General features: G+C 37.4%; 1 protein-coding gene across 3 annotated transcripts in view; it reads left to right on the plus strand.

Moving 5' to 3' along the window:
* Positions 1 to 26,069, plus strand: part of Cntnap5 (contactin associated protein family member 5) — a 771,818-nt gene that overhangs the window by 701,922 nt on the left and 43,827 nt on the right. For all 3 annotated transcript variants that reach the window (XM_077798231.1, XM_026402894.2, XM_026402896.2), the window contains exons 20-21: positions 12,679 to 12,809; positions 20,579 to 20,666. In XM_077798231.1, the coding sequence (XP_077654357.1) occupies positions 12,679 to 12,809; positions 20,579 to 20,666 (219 nt within the window). The remainder of the gene's footprint in view (positions 1 to 12,678; positions 12,810 to 20,578; positions 20,667 to 26,069) is intronic.

The following is a 26,069-nucleotide window of genomic DNA, read 5'->3' on the forward strand; positions in this document are numbered from 1 at the left end:
TTCTTCCTGTAGCCTTTCATCTATTTCCCATTCCCATCCAGCCTATAATTCTTTTTATTGAGGCCTGGGGTTTTTATTTGTAAATTTCCTAAAATACATCTTAGGATATCCTCTCTACTAGAATCGTCATGACTCTTCAGACTCCTGCTGTATAAACTTAGTTTCATAGTGTACCAAACTCTTCAGCATTTGATCCAGCCTAGCTAAACCTGGTAAATCAAATGTCCTTAGAAAGTTTTCTACTTTCCCCACTCTTCTCTGAAATACAACATATTGCCAATTAAAAAGTGTTTCTTGGAAAGCTTCAAATATATTTTCTAAAAAATGTCGGGAAAACCAAATGCAATTATTTTCCTTCAAGCTAGGCACACTTTTCAACTTTGCCATAAGAGAACAGATATACTTGACATAGTAGAAAAATGACATTAGTTTTCCTCTCGAGCACAGGTTTTCTGAAATGCAATCATTCATCTAGCAGGGAATTAAACAGCACTTACTATGGTCCAGGAGTATTGGGGGAGAAGTTATAAAGATTGTAAGTATGTGGATCTCTCTTACATGGAATATATGGACACTAGGAGGGGGTTCCTAAAAATACAGCCAACAGACAGGTTGACAAAAACTCTGAGAATGCAGGCCAGGCTTTGGACTTCATTATGTCACCACGAAGGGAAGTTTCTCCACAGTGCAGAAGCACTACCATAGTCTTGGTGGAGAAAGGCATATTTGATGTTGATAGGAGAGGATGCTAGAGAAAGAATGGTCAATGGGAAGACAGTGTACTCCCTCAGGTATTTTAAAATAAGGAGGGAATCCCTCAAACAAGTTTGTTTTTTCTTTATACGTTATATGGTCCCACGGATCCTGGGACTTTTGCTCTGGGTCATGACATTTGCTTAGTTTGTAGTTGAAGATTCACCTTCTGTCTTTCCCAGTAGATGTGAGCTCCTCAAGCTCAGAAGGGGTCACTGTATAGTCCCAGTTGTCAGCAAAAGAAAGGCACAGAGTAGGCACTCAGTAGGCATGCGCTGGCTACTTGCCAATGAATATCCTCATCATAGCATATTTCATTGTCATGTCACCACTCATGATTTCTGACCCCAGGTTTTTAGTCCTGATTTTCTTATCTGTAATGCTAGGGAAGGTTAGTTACATGATCTCTGACCTCCCTGTCCCCAGCATGGGTCATTATTCATGTTTGCATACGACATGACATTCACCCTCTCTGTAGAGAACAAGATTCCTTGTTATTTTTATTATTGTGGATGCAGAATGTTTAAATCTTTTTGAGAAGTTACACCACATAGAATCAGCCAAGGATATGACATGTGTATGTAATGAGTATGCACATGTGAAAAAGCATGAATAAGAATGTGTTTGTACATGGTGGGGGGATGTTCTTTATTATTCTTTCAGAATGAATTATACCACATGTTCAGGAAAGCAGGAATGAGGACAAAAATGAAAACTACTTGGACAGTTGTTATAGTCTTTTCTCTCTGTTATATCTGAAGTCATTTGGGGAAGACCCCTCCTTCACCACTTCCCATCTGCCTAAGTCCATGGGGTTTTTCCGGCTTAAGGTTTAAATCTCTGTGCGACCACCAAAACTTTAGACCAAACTCTGACTTTCTTGACTTCATTTCTTTTTCATTTGTTACATGGAATAATAATAACTATTTCAAATCACTGTCACTGTCACAGTCCTGATGCTGGTGTCAACTTGTCCCTCATGGGAATTGGGGCAGGATTCTTAGAGTCTGAGTCAAGAAACAGAGACTGTGAACCCGCAGTCAGGGGTATCCTCAGATGCCAGCAGAGGCTTTCATTGACTGAAGTGTCATGCATAAACACATAAAAACCTTGCACAAGGCTTAGCATAGAACAGACACTCAAAAGAACTCCTGTTCCTCTTTCAATGAGTTTTTCAGATGAAAATCAATGATTCCACTTCTGAGGCCATTTGGGGGGTAAGAAAGACTGGAAGGCATAATGTCCTGGGCAGGGTCCTTACCTCTGCACAGGTGGGACTCCACAAGTAGAAGTTGTTGTACCGCACACGCCCACTCAGTAATAAAACAAAACTCCCCATCTGATAGTCTCTGTGCATGAAATAAATGTTGTTACTATGTCTTCATGACTTTGCATTGTGGCCAGTGCCTGAAGTTACTCAAGAGCCAGTTATGCCATTTGTTAATGATTTTAGAAAGTGGTTCAGGAAATCATCTCCAATTGACCATCATTTATATTTTAATTTAAGGAAATGCCTGAAGCACTCACTAATTGCTGTATTTTCTGCACTTGGCAGACCATATGGGTCTGATAGATACTAGGAAACACATGATCTTGGAGTATGGGTAGAGTTCTGACTAAGCTGTAACTTTCATATCATTAAACCTTAGAAATCATCACTCTGAACCCTGAATATATTTTGGAATGTTTACTAAGTGAAGTGCATAATATTAGACATAATTTTAGAGTTGGCTATTAAATACTTTTTTGGATCAGCACCCTGTTATGTGGATATGTTTGTACTGTGGGTCAAATACCCCCCAGACCACTCCTTGTAATGTATTTTTTAAAGTGTACTGGAACTGCCATTTACAGTAGTGTTTCCTTTGACATTATCTTCATAAGTAACATTTAGGGGAAAAAAATGTGTTTAGAAAGACCATAGATAGATAGAGGTAATGGCTGTCTTGATGGTCAAAATTTTTATTCATATTTCAAAATATCCCACAAATATTGTCTTGTACTTATTCTTCACAAGCATTCCCACTCTCCACACAACCACAAGACAGACAATTCATCTTCTTTCCCATCTCCCTGCTATTGGTATACTCTTTTCTCTAGTAAAAGTATTTGTTTTTGTCTTGTCCTTCTGGATAATTTTTATGTGGTCTTCAAGACCCCAAATTCAGGTTTTATGTGGTCTTCAAGACCCCAAATTCAGGTTTTATGTCCCCTGGCAAAACTTCTCTGATTTCCTTATCCTCCCATGTGGGTAAATTCCTGCCCTGCAGTTCTCTTTTCTGTCATAGTCTGAGTTGCTTGCTAGACCGTGAGTGTCTTGGGAGAAAGCATATCTTGCTTCTCCGGCAGGTACTCATAACAGTGTTCCTGGCACAACATAATGGATGTTGACCTTCTGTCTATGGCATGTTGATGGAGGACCTGCTCTGGCTGACCCCTGCACAGAAGGCTACAGAGATGAAAAAAAAAATGGCATAAGCTCTTTTTGAGAGAGAGAAATAGTGGCTTTCAGCAGCATTTCAGCCAACTTAGCAGCAAGCCACAACTTGTGACCCAATATTTCTGTATATTTGCATCACTCCCAGTATCAGTGGTTATGGAAACTTTAAAAGAATGTTCAAACACACAGTGCTTTTTACAAATATTTTAAAATTTTAAGTGTCATGATCAAAAATGTCTATATCCAAAAGCAATTGCATCATCAAAAATGAACATAAAATTTACAAAGCTGCCTCTTCCTAAATTCTTTAACGACTAATTACTATGTTGAGACCTAATGACTATTGCCTTCAAATCTCATAAATCATATACAAATAAGAGAATAGAATTTCTTAAGTGTATGTGAGCTTTAATTGGGTCTCAGAAGAAAGCAAAACAGATCTTCAGTAGTTGGCGAAATCTCTAAGCACATACAGCATCAGCCAGTCTCTCCCAGGGAATTTTGTTGACTAATACTTTTATACATCCTGTGAAAGCTGAATATTTTTTCATTTTTTAATTTTAATGTATTTTATATGACAGAAAAATGCACTACAATTCATATTACACATAGAGATCACAATTTTTCATGTCTCTGGTTATACACAAAGGAGAGTCACACCATTCATGTCTTCATACATGTACTTAGGGTAATGTTGTCCATCTCATTCCACCGTCTTTCCTACCCCCATGCCCCCCTTCCTTCTCCTCCCTCCCCTTTTCCCCTTTGCCTTATCTAGAGATGAAAGCTAAATTTAAAGAATGGACCTGAACAGAGGAACTTGTTTAGATTTACCTAAGTATATCAACTGAAAAATAAAAATTAAAGAAATTCCTAATTTTATAATTCAATCTATTTTTCTCTTTTATTGAAAAAAAAAAGCTGCTATTTCATGAAGCAGGCAAAAGGGAAGTGGGTCAGAACAGAGTGCCATGGAAAAGTGGTAATTGGTCTGCCTTCCCTGGCAGTAATGGGACTCTTTTTCTATGCAAATGTCTGTTGAGTTAAAGGTAAGACAGGTTGTGGGATATTTTGTGCTAACGTAAACAGAAGTGCTGAAATAGAAGAAGATAATTGTTCCTTATTAAAGTGCTTAGAATAAGGCTGAATAAAGTAAACTAGAACCTATAGGCTGCATAGGCTGGAGGATTTGGTACCTGTTTATTACTTCCTCTGAGAGTTTTCAAGGTTGTTTTTGAATAAGAAATGAATTGAGCCCTAGAAAACCATCATAGCTGAGTGGATCTGGGAATGCTCAGCGCTTTGTGGTTACTGATTCATGAGAAATTCTCAAATAGCTAAGAATATGTTCTTTAGGATAGCTGATTCTTTTCTTTCCAATCTGTCCTCACCTTGCCCAAGATAGAAACTATGGAGAACAACCTTAATGTTTGCATTTGCAGAGGAAAATGACTTTATCTTTCACAGAGTTAGCATTTTTTAAAGCACAAAATGTGTCTTTTGCCAAAAAAAGTATAAGAATATTAAACTTTTAAAACATTTGAAGTCATCTGAGTGCATTTTGTTAAAATTTAACTTCACAAAGACTGAATATACTGAAGGTGCACAAATTGATAACTTCTGATGTATGCATATTGTGTCATGATTATCAGAATCAAATTAATTAACACAGCCATTGCCATCCATGCTGCACATTTAATCTCCAAAACTTGTCATCTTCACATTTTCCTCACTCTCTTCCATTAGCAACCATCATTCTTCCTTCTGCTTCTGTGAGTTTCACCTTTGCAATCCATATAAAAATGTACAAGTGGGATCCCATGATGTCTTTCTGTGTCCATCTGGCTTACTCTACTTAGGACAATTTTACCAAAGGATCATGCATATTGTAAATGGAAGGATTTTCTTCATTTTTATAATTCAATAATATCACAATGTATACAATATATTACATTTTATTTATTTATTTTTTTCTCAATGTACACATATTTTTCCCTAAAATTTGAGCTAACTGAATCATGCTGAAATGAACACAGGACTATAGCTGTCCCTTTGTGATGCTGGTTTTATTCCTTTTGGAAATATATCCAGAAATGGGAATGCCAGATCACATGGTAGCTCCATTTTTAATTTCTGTACAAACATTCACACTATTTTTCATAAAGCCTGTACCAGTCTACATTCCCTTGTGCAGTGTGTAAGAATTCCCTTTTATTGACACCTTTGCCAACACTTGATCTTTTGTCTTTTTGGTTATAGACATCCAAAAAGTGTTAGGTGGTACCCATAGTGGTTTTCATTTGCTTCTCTGATGAACAGTGATGTTAAATACATTTTCACATCTGTATGTCTTCATACAGCTCATCTGTATGTCTTCATACAGCTCATCTGTATGTCTTCTTTGGAAAAATCTCTATTTAGGTCATTTGTTGTTGTTGTTGTTGTTTTTAACCTGGTAGTATTTGTTTTTGCTATTGAAGTGTATGTGTTCCTTATATATTCTGAATATTAGCCCATTATCTGATATATTACATTCAAACATTTTTACCATTTTGTAAGTCACCTTTTAATTTTATTGATTGTTTTCTTTGCTGTGCAGAAACTTCTTAGTTTGGTTTAGTTCTACTTGTTAATTTTTATTTTTGTTTTCTATGCTTTGGTGTCATATTCAGAAATCATTGCCAAGACCATTATGAAGGAGTGTCCCCTCCATGTTCTCTTCTAATTGTACAATTTTAGATTTACATTGAGGTCTTTTGTCCACTTGAAGTTAAATTTTGTGCAATTCATTTTTATTCTTTTTTATGGGAATATCTAGTTTTCCCAAGAACAATATCTGAAGAAACTCTACTTTACTTTTTTTTATTCTGTTCCATTGGTCTATGTGTCTGTTGTAGTACTACTACCATGCTAGTTTGATTACTATTGTTCTGAAATATAGTTTGAAAATAGCAAGTGTGATGTCTTTAGCTTAGTTTTTTCTCAAGATTGCCTTCCCTCTTCAGGGTCTCTGATATTCCACTTCCTAATGTGAAGAGTTGAAAAATATATATATATATATATATTTAGTTCAAGGTGTGTAGTGCCATGACCAGCATGGCCAAACTAGCAGGTTCTGGTGAAGGATGATGGGAGAATGGAAGAAATAAGATTTATGAACTCAAATTATGAAATAAATAGCTGGGATTGGGTGGAGTGCTGCTCTCTGGTGGAGAATCAGGTCTAAATAATTACACCAGAAAACTTTATTATATATGTTTCATTAATCAGATTAAAGACTATTCAAGCATTATTATTTGTATTCATGAAAGTTACAGAGTTACAAAATCATGCAGCTATTTCTTCAGTTACATTCTACAATTGCAATGTGCAATGTTAGGACCATTGTAAAGCTCTCAAGAAAGTCCATTGTTTAAAGTTACTATTATGCTGGCAGGTTCAGGAGCTGCTGAACTGGTGAAACATTGTGGTTGCTTAGCAAGACAATTCCTTCCTTCCTAGGAGCTGTGTGCCTGAGAGCAAAGTCAAGGCTGATAAGACTCCAGCAGAGAGCCTCCCCATGAAGGTCATTATCATAGCAACCAGCCATCCTGTATCATTGCACAGAAACTTTCTCAGGCACCAACCATGCCACAGCCATGAAGTCATCAGGGACCCCAGTCTCAGTCACTGGTCTCCCTATCACTGTCACCACTCTCCATAGTGTAGGTTATCTTTTCATTGCTATGATAAAATGCCAGAGAAAATCAGCTTAGAGGAGGAAAGACTTATTTTGGTTCATGATTTCAGAGTCCATGGTTAATTGGCTCTATGATTTTAGACCTGTGATGAGGCAATGCATGATGGTGGAAGGGCACTGCAGAGCAAAATCTATTCACCTCATGGCAGCCAGGAAGCAGAGAGAAAATGAGGAAAGAGACAAAAAAATACCTTTCCAGAGCACTCCCTCAGTGACCAATGTCATCCAATTAGACCCCACATCTGACAGGTTCAATCACCTGTCAGTATACTACCATTCAACTATGAATCCATCAATTTCTTAATCCATTGATGAGTTTACAGTCCTCATGTTAAATCCTATTCCATAATCCCCAACACCACCCCCCCCCCCACACACACACACACTGAACATTTCTGTACTGGGAACTAAGCCTTCTACACATGAATCTTTGGGGGACATTCCATATTGAAATCATACACCAGGTTAAGTGCCTCATACATAGTAGCCACGTCATCACACAAGGTACGACAGTTGCTCTAATCTCTTTCAAACTCTTCAAAGATAGAGACATTTTAATATGATTATTTGTTTCACTGGTATCTTATATGGAACAGATTTTGAATAAACATGAGTTTATAATTTGAAGAATATGGTGATAACATTCTCCAGAGTGGTTGTTGTATTCAATAAACATTCTGTAAACTAAGATAGGTCATAGACTATTCCTTATAGACACAATGACGAGAAAAGCAACTGTACATCCTGGGAGTTTGAATTCAAGAGAAGGAGAAAGACAAAGAGCCATCATATGTCGAGATTGGTATTCAAAATGGGACAGTGGCAATACAGTGAAAGAAAAGCTGGTGTTAGTCTTAGGGGCAAGTGGAGACCGGGCCCTAGGAACTGGGTTTAAACCATGAGGGGAAGCTTGCCAGACAATCCCCTGGGAGCAGTGGGGCATTGTCTGTTTAGCCGAGAAGAAAGTAAAAATAAAACTAAACAAAGTGATAATAATTCACAGAGGAAAGGAAGAACATTTTCTTGGAGGGGGATATAGAGTGCTCTATTGTGATTAAGATATAAACAATATGTATATGATAAAGTTGTAAAGGTAAGAGAAGGCTCTCAAATGTCAGGTTAAGAAGTTTGACATCATGAAGAATTAAGGAGCCCTTGGGATTTTTTAGGCAACATATTTACTTGGCCAACTACCTGTTATAATACACACCTTAATGGTAACATGGAAGCCCGAGAGAGTAGGAATACTAAATGTGAGACCATAAAACAGAAAATGGTGGTCTTGAAAAATAAAAGTGCAAGGTTCTTTAACCAAGATCTATCTTGAGATGCTAAACTGAATATTATTTTGGCTTTTCAATTCTTGGTTTACAGCAGGACATAAATAGCAAAACATCTTTCTACAAACTACTTGACTATCATTTTCTGATTATTAGGAAATCTTTGAACGTGGGCCCAACATCTCCCTAAGTGATCAGTTTCTCTATAACTGATTGGGATCCTTCCTGAGCCAGCTGTGTGTACCTAGATATATACAGAGTCATCATTGATCAACTTAAAGCCTAATCAAATTCAGTGATAAACATGTCAGATGTGGCATCTGGAGTGTGGGGTCCCAAGGATCAGTCCTGAGAGAGGGGCTGATCTCTGGGTCATGGCTTATGGGACTCAGGTCAGAGATATAAGAAGCTGTCTAGGGACGATGTTACCAAGATGGTATGAGTTGTCTCTTTGAAGGGGCAAGCATTTTCAATGTGCTCCTGAGAGACCAAGGAATTCTGTTGGTCAAATATGGCTATGGGGTGGGGTCAGGATGAAAGGGGACAAGGCAGTAACAGTTAGAGAGGGGTTCTCTCATCCCTTACTCCCAATAAAGCAACTCCAAGTCTATCTGTTTCTTTGCTAGATCCCATTTGTAAAGTCTTCTGATTTAAAACATATTTGAAAAGCTGGATTCATAATATAAGGTGAAGCTTGAGGTATGGAATCCTAAATACTAACTAGAGGCACAACACTCATGACAGTTCGTGGCATCCAAACCTAATGCATTTCCTGAGACTTCACATTCTCAGACACAGGGAGAAGGAGGCTAAACCTTTGTAGGTTCTGCTCAGCTCTAGAGAATTGAGAATGGAAAATTTCTGAGTTCCTTTGGCATGCCTCCCTTGGGATTTACCAGATAGATGAACACAGAACTCTAGAACAGTAAGCACCTAGGTGATAAGGTACCTCAGAACAATTGGTCTCTGGACTTACTGAACATAAGTGCAACCCAGAGTTGTATTGTTCCCTACTCCCTTCTATGGAGTGCTTAACATGGGCCAAGCCCTGGGAATGCAAGGTAGATAAGACACATCCTGAGCTCCAATGCGTTTGCAGATAAAGGTGAAGAATCTGTAAGAAGTAGATAACATACAGTACATATTAGAACAAAGGTGATCACAGGGCCTACTGGAGCAAGATCAGCCAGTAGAAGCCAGGAAGTGCTTCCTGGGGCAGACAACCTTGTGCTGGAGTCTGAAGGTGACTCGGAGAAAATGTAACCAGAAAGATCGTCATGGAAACCATTCTGGACAAAGAGGACCACTTGGGGCTGTGGTGGTCTAGAGGAAACCTGGGATCTTTTGAAACAGCTAGATTTAGTTTCTAAATCTGACTCTGTCACTGACCAAGCACATTGAAAAGTTAAGTCACAGCACCTCTGTGTTTTTTTTTTTTTTGGTTGTTGTTTGTTTGTTTAACTTTAAAATGAAGAAAATAAAAACAAACAACCTTCCAAATGAAAGTGGAATGTTGAACAGGAAAGCCAACTGGGATGAAATTTGTGTACTAAGCCAGGGAGTGTAGCTCCATCCAGAAAGTTCAGACAAATTTTAACAGAATGTAATTATCTTCCCTTTGAAGAAGATTACTTATCATTATGTTTAAGTCATTTAAAAAAAAACATATAGATTTTCTATTCTTGTTTTTTTTTTTAAGTGGCATTGGTTATATCTATGTTTAGTTTTAAATAAATGATATGGATTTTGCCTGAAAACATTTTAAAAAGAAGAAAAATCAGCTAGATATAACTTGAGTGTACCAACATTAATAGAACCATTTAAAATTGTTATGAGGTAACTTACTGTTGACAAAAGTCCATTCCATTATAAACATATGTATTCCAAGAGCATTTTTGGAAAAAAGGACCCAACTGGAGCTCAAATCAGATTAATTTTTAATTTCCAGGTAGTGAACATCTTATCTCTGTTCATATGCACATTATAAAATAACAGGTGACTTTTATATTGTAGTGGTGTTAATGTATATTAAGAAAATTTTTAAAAAAGATTGAGATCAAATAAGAGATAACATTGATAACAATGTGTTAACAAAATTCTAATGCACTCCTGGTTAGGACAGTTAATTTACTTTTGTGTTTATTAGGTTTATAGACAGCTCATTCCTTCTGTCCACTGTCTATGGGACTATCAATTGCAGTGTTTACCATTGGTGCAAGTCTGTGTAAGTGCATAGGGCTGGGAAACACTAGGGAGAAGATGGAAGTAGAAAATGAAGCAAATAAGGAGGCCGAGGAGGGCCCAAGGACAGGGGTATTAGTTTTGGGATTGAGGATTCTTCAGAGACAAGGTGTCTTGGAAATGCTGGGCAGGAGGCTAAGTGACCTCCTAAATCTCCAGAGGGCAGAATCTTAGCTTCCTGACCAAGCAGCTAAAGAAGATGCTGCAGAAAGTGATTAATTCATTCCTCACCCCAATCCTGGGCCCTTCTCGTCTCACCCTCTTTCCGAACATAGGACTTATTTAGAAAAGTTATGGATTGAATTTTCTTCTATTAGGATTCTGAAAAAAATGTGTTAGTGAGTGGTTTCAGAATATTGTGTTGGGGTACTTTGAGAGGCATGGATTTCATCAGAATTTCTAAGAAAATAAGAAATATTGGATGGTAGAAGAATTAGTTGAAGTATTTTCACCTCAAATTAGGATACTGGAGATGCTTCAGAACACTGTAAGGGAGACCGTCTCTGTTGAGATTACTGGTACCTAAAAGGAATGATTGTGAAGTTCATGTCAGTAAGGATATATAAAATGAAAGTAATTTCTAAAGTGGAAAAATATGTAAATAATACCTGTGCAAACATAAATTACCCTAACAGTAGGATAGAAAGGGAGTCCAAATAGCCTGAAGAATTCAGTATTTATCACCATGCCTAGCACATAATTATCCCACACTGATTCACTTTATTGGGTCAAATTAAATATTAAAACACCCAGATTCTTAGAATTAGAAGAAGCCAGAAAAAACAGAGTTAGCTATATAAAGCTTTACCTGTGACTGACTGTCTTGGGTGATGGTGGTATAGCCCTAAATCATTTTGTTCCATTTAGTTTTAGATTACTTTAAAATTTCATTTCACATTTATGCACTCTGAAATTCCAGAAGGAGAATTTAAAAAAATTATTTAGAAGAGAGAGGGGGGGGGGGGAAAGGAAAAAGAAAATTCCACTGCTTGTGTAAGCTCTAATATAAGTCATGGACATATTGTTTACTTATGAGCTATTGTTGTCTGGTGGTAGTTTAGGAAACATGTGAGAAAGTCAAACCATATTTCTGAAGCATGACAGACTAAACGGATCAGGAAGAATCACCGTAATGCTTCTTGGACCAAACTTGAGTAAATGTACTATTCTGCCCAATGGCCACAGCTTATAACACTGTTCCTTGATTGCAAGGTTTCCTTTCCCTATGTATGTTTAGAAAAAGAGCTTTTGGCATCTTTGTGTAAGGTCTCCAATGACACCAGAGCCTAAGACCCTCAGAGTGAAAAACAGAAAATTCCACTTAGGCTACTTGGGCTCAACCACTTTAACCAATCATGTTTGGAGAGAGGGTAAAATAAAGATCATTTATGATAAAGTAGTCATTCAACAAATGTTTGTTATTCCCAACATTGGTTTTTCTCATATAGAATGATTTTCAGATTTTTAAAAATATGGTCCATAGTCATTATTTTGCATTTTGATATATTATTTCCTATCCCTCCCTCCCTCCCTCCCTCTCTCTCTCTTTTCTCCTTCCTTCCCTTGCGAAACTAATTCCCTTCTTGTCCTTAATAAGTCTCTTGGGGCTCTCATATTTCTTTTTCAATTCTGTTCCATTTTGTAAGAAATATTGATTGAGAAGCATTGAATTGATTTCCTGACCTCCAGGGGATAATGAACAGTTATTTGAAAAACACTATTCTAGTGAAATTTGAATGTCCTCATGGGCCACAAAGGGTTAAAGTTAGTCACTGTACCCTAACCATACCACAGTACAATTATCGGAGGCATTATATATCAACAGATGAGAAACCTAAGGACTTCTCCTTTCTTAATCGAAAAGGATGAAGGCCACTGGGAAGAAAAGAGATACAGGAAGCTGTAAGAAATTAACAGAGTAAAAAGAGGTCTTTACTGTCTCTTACTAGAATTTCTTACAATCCAATCACCAATCAAGCTCAAGATGGGTTTGGTTTTCAAACTGGCTTTTTAATTACTAATAACACACCATACACACATGCTTTAAATTTGCTATTTGAACCATGATGAATACATGTAATATATTTTAAAAGTTCAAATTGTGGAAAGATTGAGACATGAGTCCCTAGAAAATTGAAATGACCAGTTAAAAGACAAACTGATCATGGCTCTGCATTTTGTGATTACTATTCTTAATTCTAATTTATATATTTTTTTCTTTCAAGGAAGTTTACAGGTTCGCTATCAGCTAGGCAAGGAAGAAACGCATGTATTCACCATCGATGTAGAGAACTTTGCCAATAGAAAGATGCACCACCTGAAGATTAACCGAGAGGGGAGAGAGCTTGCCATTCAGGTATTTGCTTCCATTCTTTTTATTCTTCCAAGGCACCGTGGCTCCTCAATCAAGCTATTCTGAGCTTCTGACCTAAGCCAAGTGCAGAGCCAGGTGCTGGGGATAGCAAAATGCAGCACACTTGGCCTCAGCCTTGGACCAACTCTCACAGTGGCTCTCAGAGAATGTGCTCTCACTTCCTGCTACCATCAGCACGTGATCTGGGATGACATTAGCAATGTGAAATCTTGAGCCTCACACGTAGATCTACTTACTCGGAAACTATTCCAGAGGGGTAAGCAGCAGGTAACTCTAACATCTGCTTCAATTTAATAACCTCAAATAGATTATAGTGAGGAACACAGGTCAAGAGAACTCATAAAATGTGGCAAGAGCTATGGGAGAAGTGAGCACAGGTGACATAGGAGCACCGAGGAGGGCTCAGGTCACAACAGGCATCCGCACTTACCTCCTGTTTAATCATCTGTTTTGCTGCTGTGACTGACAGATCTGACCAGAACAACTGTAGAAGAGGAAAGGTTTATTTGGGAGCTCATGGTAATTTCAGAGGTCCTAGTCCATAAGTGGCAGGCTCTATGACTCAGAGCTAAAGGTGAGGCAGAACATCACAGTGAAAGGATGTGGCAAAGGGACGCACGCAGCTCACATGATGATCAGGAAGCAGAGAGAAAACTCTACTCTCCATATACAAAATATGTACCCCTTAGCCATGCTACCATTGAACCACTTCCTCCAGCCACACCCCACCTCCTTCAGTCACCACCCAGTTAATCCCATCAGGGATCAATTCACTGATCACATTAAGGCCACAAACTAGTCACTTCTCCTCCAAAGCTTCTTGCACTGTCTCACACATGAGCTTTTAAGGGACACCACATCCAAACCATAACAGCTCCTAGTGGAAGTTAGGAGAAAAACAAGCCTTGAAAGTTGAATAGCAATTGACTAGTTTGAGAAGGAAGAGAGGAGGGCTCAGAAAGGGGGTTCACATGAGCACTAGTAGAGCTATCTGAAAGAGCATAGTGTGTCTTTATATGTAGGGCAGACATTAGGTGAGGGCAGGTCTCAGTAGAGAAGAGGCAGAGTCTAGACTATCCCCTTTTCTAATAATAACCTCAAAGGAGCCCTAAAATCTATCTAACAATCACTCCATATTGTTTTAATCTATCCATTCTCCTGTTTTTCTATCTGGCCATTTTAAAATCTTTCTCCTTATAACAATAACAATTGCAATTTCATCTCCTCTACTTTACTTTTGTGAACAATATAGCAGTCAGGAGAGAATATCCATACACTTTCAGTAGCATATTATGCACCTACTTGCACCTGACTTTTGCTCTCTCCTTCCTGTTGCTGAATTTGAATGGTTCATGATTCTATTGAAGGTTTGACCTGCTATCAGAGGGACAGATCTCATAGCCTGCTCACAAAACTCACTTTAGCATTCTGTTCTCTTTCTATACCTTTTTACTATTTTTTCAGCTCTGTTAGATGGCTCCCCAAAGCATAGCACAGGCAATTATCACATGCATTAACAACCAAAACAAAATAAACCATCAAACAAAAATCTTTCTGGGTCAATGGAAGAAATATCTCATACCTGATTTCATTGACTGTCCCATTTTTTTTCTCTTATTTTATTGCCCATTTTTTTTTAGAAATGTTGCTTATATACTTAGCTTTCAAATTACCCATTCCTTTTCCTTAAACCTGCACAAATGAGATTTCTTCCCTGTGCTGCACCAAAATTGTACTTCTCAAATCACCAATGGCCTTATCCTGCAGAACCCAGTGAGCATACATTTTTACTCTTCCTCTTAGTACCATTAACGCAATGATTTCTCTCCACCCTTGGGACTTAACTGAGCTCTCAATTGCTTGGAGGATACCCCTCTTGCCTGTTCTGCCTCTGTTGCTCATTCTGGTTTCTCATTGGTTTTCCCCCATCTGTTCAAACTCTATCCGCTAGAGCACAACAGGACTTATTTTCAGATTCATTCTGTTTTGTCGTTACACTTACTCCTCGGCTCATCTCATTCAATTTCCCGTTTTAAAAAATGTCATGTCTATGCTGATGAATTAATCCCAACTGCATACCTAGCTCCATTTCTGGCAGATTGAAACCTGTCTCCTTTACTTCAACCTTAAGCTCTCTACTACCCTAGCCAGCTTTAACTATTTTCTCTTATCACCTAATGCTACCCAACATACACAATGGAATTTACTTATTTGTAGAACTTTCTCTCTGGTCTCTTTTCCTATAAAAATGTAAGCTTCATAACAACAGGGATTTTTATATGCTTTCATGATCAAAAAACCCCAACATTACCAAGCAGTGCTTGACATATGAAAGTTCTAAATAAATATTTGTGAAATACATGGATGAATTTTGCAGGACTGAAGAAAGGTCCCATGTGAAGGAGATTGAATTGACCTTATCATGAAGGGAAGGGAAACCACTGGATTTTATGAATGGGAATAGCATGGCCAAATTTCCACTTTCATGGCTTCCCTGTGATCATTGGATAGAAATATGGACATATTTGGGAGTGTGAACACATAAATCAGAGACCAGTCAGGAAGAGATAATGGGAACCATGGAGAGTAAAATCTGAGAAAGTTCAAAGAAGTAGTATCGATAGCATTGGGTGAGCTATTGGCTGTTGAATATAGGAAAAGAATGACTATTAATTATATGAAGTAAATAGAAGTTTAAGAATAATAGCCCCAAATGGTGCAGCCAATATGGAAAACAGTTTGGAGATTCCTTGGAAAACTGGGAAAGAAACCACCTTTTGACTTAGCTATTCCAGTCCTTGGCAGTGTATACCCAAAGGACTTAAAAACATCATACTACAGGGACACAGCCATATCAATGTTTATTGAAGCACAATTCACAATAGCTAAACTGTGGAACTAACCTAGATGCCCTTCAGTAGATGAATGGATAAAGAAAATGTGGCATATATACACAATGAAATATTACTCAGCAATAAAAGGGAATAAAATCATGGCATTTGTAGGTAAATGGATGGAGATGGAGAATATAATGCTAAGTGAAGCTATCCAATCCCCCCAAATCAAATGCCGAATGTTTTCTCTGATATAAAGAGGCTGATTCATAGTGGGGTTGGGAGGAGGAGCAAGGGAGGATTAGATAAACTCTAGATAGGGGTGGGAGGGGAAGAGAGGGGACATTTAGATAGGAAAGATGGTGGAATGAGATGGACATCATTACCCTAAGTACATGTATGAAGACACGAATGGTGTCAGTATACTTTGTATATGACCAGAGATATACAAAATTGGGTTCTATGTGTGTAATATGAACTGCAATACATTCTGCTGTCATATATAACAAATGAGAGTAAAGAATAAAAAAGAAGACTAATTGCCAAGTATATAGTACAAGTGAATCTAGAGTTATCAGGATTTAATTGGTTTACTTCTAGTAAAGTAGAAGTAGAAATAAGTAGAGGGAAAGTCTCTGAGCAGTTTTGGATTGGGAATAAACTGGTTTAGGAAAGGAATGTTGACTTCTGACTTTTTTTTGACTGCGATCCCCATTGAAAAAGTAAGGGGTGAACATAGGTCTACTTTATCCTCCCTTATATCCCCTTTTTCCTTTTCCACAAGTACAGATATGATGATGAGAGATTCATTTCATTCCCTCTTCCATCTAAATAATTTGTACTCATTAAGAAGCACATATTAGATGAAAACACATTATTTTCAAAGTACTGAGGTAGCATAAAGAAGTAGAGGAAAAAAAATTTTGCTTTTAAGTAATTTTATTGGCATAGAGCCATAACACACATATGTCCCTGTCACTCATATCTCCCTCACCCATTCTAGATCTCTTCCTGTTCTACCCACTAGAATAAGCCCTTTAGTGAATACGTAGAGAAGCATTATATCCCCTGCCCCACTCCCAATCCTGTGGAGGAGATCTCAGGTACTACTCAAAACCTGCTAGAGAAAAGGGGACAGCTATTACCATAGGCACCCAGCTAGAATGCAGTCTCAAGATAAGATTCCCCCAAAATACCTCACCTTGACTTGCTCTTTGTTCTTTATGACCATAGGAAGGAAAACATGGGACCTGGGCTTGCCACCAAGAACAAGAACTCTTGGCAATGATATTGAGACTTGGAATTGGCTATTGATTTTTGTTTGTTTGTTTGTTTGTTAAGTCTGGGCAGTGCTAGGGTTTCATACATGCTAGGCAAACACTTTATTATTGCCTATGTCCCCATCCCTGTCTAAAATATTTTAAGGCTCAGATGCAACTCCTACCCCATGACCTGATGGTGAAGGTGAACTTTGGTGCCATTATTTAAAATGTACTGATAATATTTTACAAATGAGTCAGTTTAACCAAAGGTCTACAGAACACAAAGGAGGGAGCATTGTTTTAAAACCAACTCCTTAATTCATTTCTTTGAGAGATGAAGATCCTGAGGTTAAGAAGCTCAAGTGTGAATTCATGCTCTAACATTTGTGCTCTGTGGTCTTAGATAAGTTACTCATCTTTCTGACCTTGAGTCTACTTATATATCTATGTCTACAACTGTATCTGTCTATCTATATATATATATATATATATATATAAAGATGAATGCAACCAGGCTGAGTCAGTTCTTGTAAAGATTATATGGAAAAAAAAATGAAGCTCAAGGACCACACACACAGCCTGGCATCTACAGCTTGCTCAAAAAAGATTTCTCCATTATCCTCCTTTTCCCATTGATTTAATGACTTGACAAGGTCACTGTGTGTTCTTGGTTGGTTCTGAGATTGGTGGAGCCTCTCTAAGTCACATTGAAAACTTTAAACTCTAGGTTTAAAAGACTATGGCACTTTACCTATTGTAAATACAGAGCAAAATAATACTAAATAATAAAATAGACATAAGGAAGTATGACAAAAATGATGCATTTCCCATTAATTCAAAATTTCTTAGTCCATATCATAGATACTGGAGTCTTATAAAGAAATCTTTGTGTAAACCCTCCCCCCCCTTTTATTTTACTTTTGCCCTTTGCATTTACTTTTTCTTGGATAGGTAATCCAATACCTCAACCAGTATTATGGTTTGAATCTCGAATAACGTCTGCCAAAGCTCATGGTTTTTAAAGCAGGATCCACATTGTATGTTTTAGGCAAAAATGGGGGCACTGATATCACAAGTGAATTGATCCCTTTGCTGGGTTAATGCATTGGTAGTTGAATGGACAACTAGGAGATGATTATATGCAGGTGGGACATGGATGGAGGAAGTAGGTCACTGGAGGAGTGGCTTCAACTGTGTCTCTCACCCTGGCACTTTCCACTCTCTCCTTCTTGGCTGCCATGAACCAACAGCTTTCCTCTATCTTCCTCCACAATGCTTCTGCCTTGGAACTAGCCAACCATATACTGAACCTATGAAACTGTGAGCCAAAACAAAATTTTTCTCATCCAAGTTATTCTTCTCAGGTATTTTGGTCACAGTAACAGAAAACTGACTAACACACAGTACCAACGTGCAGGTGCCCTTCCTCTATGCCAAGATGGGGACCATCCCCCAAGGCATCCACAGTGCATTAGTAATGTGAAGAATGCTTTGAGTCAGCCCACTTCCTCTCCCACCTTTTACAGACACTCATTTCACTAAAAGCCTCTTTGAGTATCACTTACCCACTTCTCTCCTTCATTCGTCATCTGCTTAAAGTGCTAAGGAGCAGGCAGAAAAACAGTAGGATAGGAATGCCTCCGGTACTTGAACAATTGGCTCTTCCATGTGTGGCATTTGAGCAGAGGGTCATTGTCCCAGGAATTGCTTATAGATACTAGCCCTCTGGGGCCTGGTGAGGAGGTGAAGAGAGACACCAGAGGAATCTCAACTCAGCCTACAGTTCTGAAAATCCTGCCATTACCCATTATGTGGCAGGACATCGTGGTTCACTTTAGCCTTTCTGCTACCTGGGCAGCAAATTATCCTGTGTCCTGCTGGAAAGAGTAAAAAGAGTAAAAAGAGGCAGGAAAAAGTGCTACATTAGGATAGGAAGAAAACTCCTCTGGGCCAAGAGCTGAAGCCAAACCCATGAGCATTAAACAGATGAAGGATGGGGACCAAGAGTACTAAATACCTTGTGTTGTAGCTAAAGGTGTGGGGGGGCACTAGAGATACTCTTGTTTTATGATAAACTTCATAGCCCACCAGCTAGAAGGGGAAGTAATACAGTATGTTCTGTGTAACAGTGCAAACTTTGCCAATTGCTGTCCTATGACCTACAAAATACATATGGATATATGGGATCTGAGCCCTCAAAGAGCCAATAAGTTAATGTAGGGAGACTGAGAGAGAGCAGAATCATTATACTGCAATATATTAAATGCAAGGTTAGAAATAGAAAAAGTCATGATAAGAATGGAAAAGAAGGCAGCTAATCTTACCAATCCACAAAAATATTCTGGATGAGGTAGACTTACAGGGTTCCTATGGTCTGGCATACAATAGATTTCAATTATTTGTTCAAAGTGTACACTAGAGATTCAGAAATGGATACAGTGTTCATTTAAAAATCTCTCAAATATTTATTGAGGTATGACAAGTAAACTAGAGATGATATCATATATTGGGCGGCCCTCTTAAAGATGATCAAGTCATTGATCTCTGTGACATCCATCTCTAACATGGAGATAATAATAGCTAATTCATAGTATTCCAGAGAGAAATAATTTGGAAATATGCATTATCATGTCTCATACATACCATTGTTTGATAAATTGCAAATATTTTTACAGAGAAATTTCATTCACAAAATGGTAATAAAGCATATGCTCATGTACCGTAGCTCATAGCCAGTAACTGGCAGAAACTGCCTCAGGACTAAGAAGTTACAGAGAAGGATCACTGTGAGTAGACATGTATACTGCTCCCCGAGCTGTGCAAAGGCAGTCACATAGCCCAGGAGATTCTTACTCTTCTCTTTTTACAGGTGACCTACAAGATAACAAGGAGTCTTTCTATGGGTAGCATTATATGGACATAAGAGTAGAGTCTGGAAGAAACAGGTTGGACTTGACTAGTCCAAAAAAAGTGTGGCAATGGATGGGGAGTGCTGCCTAGGAACCAGGAGGAGGGGAACAAACAGGTGGCCCTGGAATTAGCAACTGAGGCAAGGAAGCATTTCTAAATACCCTAGAAATGCAGTCCTAGCAAACCTCAAAAGTGACTTTTGCTCAGTCCTGCAAAGGAAGGGTGGTCTTCCAATTATGTCCCTGGCATCTGCTCAGTTAGCCTCTCCTCCTGCAGCCAAAATGTTTTGTCAAACTCCAGTTCTTTCCCAGGACACATCTCTCAATTCACACCTGGATGAGACCAGGTCAGAATTAGGGCAGAAAGGAGACCATTGGTGGCCCTGAGGAAAAAGGGGAGAAGTGGAGAGCAAGAGGAAATGACTGCCTGTTCCCATTCAGTGTTAATATTGTACAGAAAGTTCCTCAGCAGCTTTCTTTCCTTTTTTACAGCAAAGAATTTGGTGAGAAAACTTCAGAAGGAAGATAAATACCTGTCAAAAGCTCTAAAATTTCTGGGGAGAAGATTCTGTGAAAACCAATATTTCACAAAGAAGAAAGGGATATTTTACATGAATTATGGGAAAACTAGTGAAAACATTCTCATGTCTCCCGAGAGAAGATCCTAGGGGAGTTCAGATGAGTGTGTTTTATGCCCTTTTCCTGAGGACCTTGGCTGATGGACCTTTGTTTTTGTTTTCAAACAGATGGACCAGCAGTTCCGGCTCACTTACAACTTCTCCCCAGCAGTGGAGTTCAGGACGATAAGGTCACTTGTCCTGGGTAAAGTCACAGGTCTGTTGTTCTACTCTGCACCTTTGCAATGTGATTTGTCAAAATAAACTAACAAATAAATAATATTTATTTGGAATTTTAGCAATTCATATCTGGGGCTTTTGCTCCCTTTATATCAAAGATCTAGGACTAAAATTTCTGATACAGAAAATTCTATTTTGCATGTATGACAATAGTGGAGAGTGGAATTTATTTCTCCTCTATAGAAACTTGAAAGAGGTAGATTGGTAAAGTAATTGAAATTAAGTTTTTTTTTCCTTTGATTTCCTTGATTTTTACTTAAAGACATGAGCTAAAGAAATTGGACTATTGAAAAGGGATTGGGATCTAATATAATAGTGGATTTTTTCCTACTGCAAGTTTTGTGGATTTTCATTTTCTACATAAGGATATTTAGTACATACATGCAAAGTTGAAATTTTTATATCTTTTTGATGAACTGAGCATTTATCACACTTAAATAGAGAGATTATTACCTCTTTTAACTTTATGTCTTTTGAGATTAAAGTTATTTTGTCTATTAATAACACAGGTATTATAGCTTTTCATTGGTTATTGTTTGCCTGGTCTTTTATTGCCTTTTCCTTTCAACCTTTCCTTTTCTTTAAGTCCTGTATATGAGCTGATGAATAATATTCAGTGGAATTTTGATTTTTTAAATCCATCTGGCCATCTCTGCTTTTTATATTGGAAGTGCTGGTCCTTTCATGTTTTGTGGTTACTAGTATAGCAGGAGCTTTTTCTGCCTCTTTATATTCTATTGGCCAATTTTTCTTGTGATTCTTTTATGCTCTTTGTTACTCTATCAGTCATAATGCAGTGCAGAAAACACTGATAAGTTTAGGCATTTTAAGGGGGAATAAACTTAACACAAGAAACTTGCTTCTTATGAAATTGTGTTGGAATTTAGTGTGGATTTTCTGAGGCCCTTTTGGAATGACTCCTTAGCAGTTCTGATTGGAGTAATAGAGCTATGGGGAGTTGTTTATTACCTACTGTTGTGAGCAAGAGTCCAGAAGCCACAGTGGCTACAGTACAGCATATCAACTTGCAAGAGACAGGCGGTCTTAGAAAAATGGCTACAGAGTGTGCCCCATGCTACCATAACTGCTCAACAGTGAAAGAATTTAAAAGAAGGGAAATGATTCCTATTTCACTGGCCTTCTAAACTGAGAAAGAGTATATAATTTCCAGGACAAAATGTGGATCCAGAAACTTAAGTGTATTAAGTCTAGAAAACATTGGTTTTAATTTCACAAGTGACAGCTAAATGAACCAATCAATAGTCAGCAAATTCTGGATATACTGTTGTTGGTTTCTTATCCTATTTTCCCCTCCTAATTATTATATTTTCTGTAGATACTGTTTATATTTTTATTTACTAATACTGTCACTAGCTTTTTATTTCCAATTCCTTCCTGTGTCTCAGAACTTTTTACTATCTACCAGATTTGATTTTCTTTTTTCGGAACTAAATCCATTCAATTATCTCTTTCCTGTGTCAAGGTTCCTTGACTGTCAATTTTATCTGGAAAAGAAAAAAAAAATGTTTCATATCACCTTCATTCTCAGAAGATAATTTTGCTAGACACGCAATTCAACACTGAAGGAGATTTTTTTTCCTCAGATGTTGAGAAAGTGTTCAGAGCTGTGATGGAGACAGTCCTGGCTCACATTAGGCACATAACACACATCTTTCTCCAGCTCTGCAATTAGTGATGTCACAATGGTACATTGTATTGTATTGTATTGTATTGTATTGTATTGTATTGTATTGTCAATACTGGGGGGTGCTCATACTGTGGAAATCACAACACTGCATACCAAGATGCTGCCTGTCTCTTCCCCCTGAACAGCCAGTTTTAATATTCACAAACATACCACTTTACCCTTGTCTTCTGGTTTCAGTCGCTACTGCTGAAATGTCTGTCAATTTGTCCTCTGACCACTCTAGCCACACTAAGCTACTTTCAAGGTCACCTCATTTTCTTTGGTCTTCTATAGTTCTATAATCTGGTTGTTAACGTTTTTAAGCATCATACTTGATCAGTTAGGCTTCCTGAATCTATTATTTAGTTCACATGCACCCATGTAAATAATTCATATGTATTATTAATCTGTATCTATCCATGAGTTTTTAAAAATTCTCAACATACCAAATATTTTCTTTAACATTTTCTCTATTCGATTATTTTAGATCTTTATTGGATAATGCTTTTGACTTTCTAATTCTGTCCTCATATCTCTTATTTTCCTCTCATAACGATTTTTACTCTTTGACACAGTAGGTTGCATTCTGGACAATAAACTGGCTTTATCTTCAAATAATTGATCTGTCATGTGTACCGAATGCCTTCTAACCTACTTGATAAGTCATTTTTCATTAATATGTCTTTAATTTCTTCAAGAAACCTGTTGTTCTTTTGCTAAAATGTGGATCCATTAAGATAATTTCTTGCCCTTGCTCATTTCCTCTGTTTCCAACTTTTCCTTTCTTCAAACATTTCACTAATGGCTGTTTAACTTTTGACTCTGCTAATTTCAGTATCTAAGGTCTTGGGGTCTAAATCTGTTACTTGCTACTTTCTAGCACTCTTCCATGGTAGCTTGCTTTTACTTCCTTTTATCTCTGTGTATGTGTGCATGTGTAGACTTGCACTGGTCCATACTTAGTAGAAATTAACTCGTAGTAATCTGGAGGCTAAAATATTGGGAAGCTTTCATACAGGTCAGGTCAGTTTTTTTTATGATGCCAAGTGCCAACAGGTGCTACCAATTTCAATGCTACCAGTGTCCACTGGTGCTATCAGTTTCTCCTTATTATTATTATTTCTTATTTCCTGAACAGAGGAGGAATATAAATTGGAGTTTCAAATCTCAGTGAAATCAAGCCTCTTGGTAAAATTTCAGCAGATATATTGATAATTTTAATACAATATATCATTTCATTACCCTTTTGATTTGTTGTTTCTGTTTGTTTTTCAATTTCAAGCACACCATATTTAGACAGGATTTTACTTTATCCCATATTACATTAGATGATTTTTTTTTCTGATCCAGTTTTTCTTAAGTTGAATGTCAAAGTCTTGGTTTCAACATCTTCCCTTTTCAAAGGCACAAAGTTTGAAATTCCAAGTCTTTTCCAAAATAGCTCTTTTTTTTCCCTCAGTGGAATGCTAATATTAGTTTTGGTTTACTATCTTGGTTTAACTTTCCTGTCTCTCAAAAAAAAAATCAAAAATTCAAATACACAGGATTTCTCTTTTCTTCTTGAAGCTCAGGAAGTCATTAAAATTATGTGTGTTGGTTTTAATGAAGGAGAATTACGTTTTTGATTGTGCAATCTATTAACATTGTCCTATGCTAAGAATATTTTGGACCATCGAGACCTCACTTCAATCAAATCAGAAGAACCTTGATAGGAGAGATCTAACTTTCTCACCACAAAGCTCAGACCTTTTTCATAGTGCCTGATGGTGTAATGGAAGCTTCAATAATACCTCCCGCCTTTTTTCACTCCATGTATCTTGGTACTATGTGTGGCAAGCCTAGGACCCTTCAACCTATCAAGTTAAATGCACAATGAGAATAATACAGTGAAATTTTAAATCAAGGTATTGCATATTTAACACCTTGGTATTTTTTTTTCTGATACTTTGTGATGATCATCAAGCAGGAAAGAGTTGAGAGAGAACTTAAAAAAAAAAAAGTCATTATTGTTGTAGGGTGGGAGCCCTCTGCCTAGAAATGAATGGACTTCCTTCCCATCCAAACTTCCGTTTAACAGGAAGATTTGGAGTCATGTTTGTGCTCGACATTTTTGGTCTGTGAAAGTTCTATAGCAGAATGTGAGGCTCATTATTAAGGAGGAATGTTATTTCTGGAACCATTAGAAAACAAAAGAACCAAGACCCATGCACCAGAGAGTAGAATGGATAGGGAGGGAATAGGAAGGAATGGTATAGAACCAGATAAGTAGAATTCATGCCAAATGCAACCTCACTCTGTAATTTTAGAAAATGACTTTGTAGGACATTTTCAACTATAAAGTAAGGATTTACAAGCATTTTTCATTATAGACACTAAGAGAAAAATGTATAGAAAATTTGTCTGTTTTCTTCAGTACCACTAATAGCATTCTACTGTAAAACAGAACGAAATTTGTTTATATTCTTCTCATAAGAGGAAAGAGCAATTCTCTATTCTAGAGTATTCTAGAGGACAGTGACTTAGTATCATTCTGCACCAGCCTTGGTGCTTCAAATATGATATATAAAAAAAGCTTCTTTTTGAGGATTCCTATGATGTATACTTGCCCATGAAAAGAGTAGACGTGATCATCTATGCCAAAACTGTATTGTTGGTTCTCCATAAATGTTGGTAATAATCTATAAGAAGCTGTGAATATTGCTAAGTCTAAGGTCTTTGTGTATGTGTGTGGGGGTGGGTGTTACTGACATTCCTTTTCTTCCAAGGGGAATTACTTTGTTCTGATGAACTCTGTCAGTGAGATTAAGAGAAAGTAACATGAGAGAGAGAGAGAGAGAGAGAGAGAGAGAGAGAGAGAGAGAGAGAGAGAGAATATGAATATGAGAATATACTTACAGAAATCATCCAATTGGAAAAGATCTTTTGTTTCTGGAAATTTACTTTTTTTGAAAGTAAAAATTGGGAGTTCCTCAGATTCAAGAAAAATGTAACATCTTTGTTTTTAGGTCTTTAAGGTGTAATTTGTTCCTATCACAGGAACATGGAGAGTCAGATTTCGGAATCCAAAAAACTTGAAGCTTCTAAAAGAATGTGGTTTTTTTTTTAAGTTCTTTGGTTTTTGTGTGTTGTTCTCTCTCTCTCTCTCTCTCTCTCTCTCTCTCTCTCTTTTTTTTTTTTTTTTTTTTTTTGGTGGTGGTGGTGTTGGGGGTAATGCCTGGGGATTGGTCCCATGACCTTAATCATGCCATTGAATTACAACCCCAACCCAGTATCTGTTTATTTTTTTTCCAAACCTGATTTCTTTTACTGCCAGAGTGTATTGTTAAATATGATTGTAAAGTAAAAAATAAGCACTTTTTTGGTGGATTTCAGAATTCCAGAATTCATTATTATTTTTCTGAAAGAGAAAATAATATGAGACCTTTTGCTGGTATGCAGATTTAGGAAATAGTTACTTATTAAAATATAGAAACAAGTTAAATATTAGGTGGAAAGTGGAAAATAATTATAATTTTGTGTTTAAACCATAAGTACCATATTCTGAATAGATTAATGTCTATAGGATTTGTACTCAGGACATGCTGATAGCTTTGTTTCTTTATGCATTCAAAGTTTATTAATCCCTTGCCTACATGCCAGTTTGATAGGTTAAAGCTTACAATTGTAAGAGACATTTTCTGCTCTGATTGGTGT

Source organism: Urocitellus parryii, chromosome 1 (assembly GCF_045843805.1).
Source record: "Urocitellus parryii isolate mUroPar1 chromosome 1, mUroPar1.hap1, whole genome shotgun sequence".
Lineage (NCBI taxonomy): Eukaryota > Metazoa > Chordata > Mammalia > Rodentia > Sciuridae > Urocitellus > Urocitellus parryii.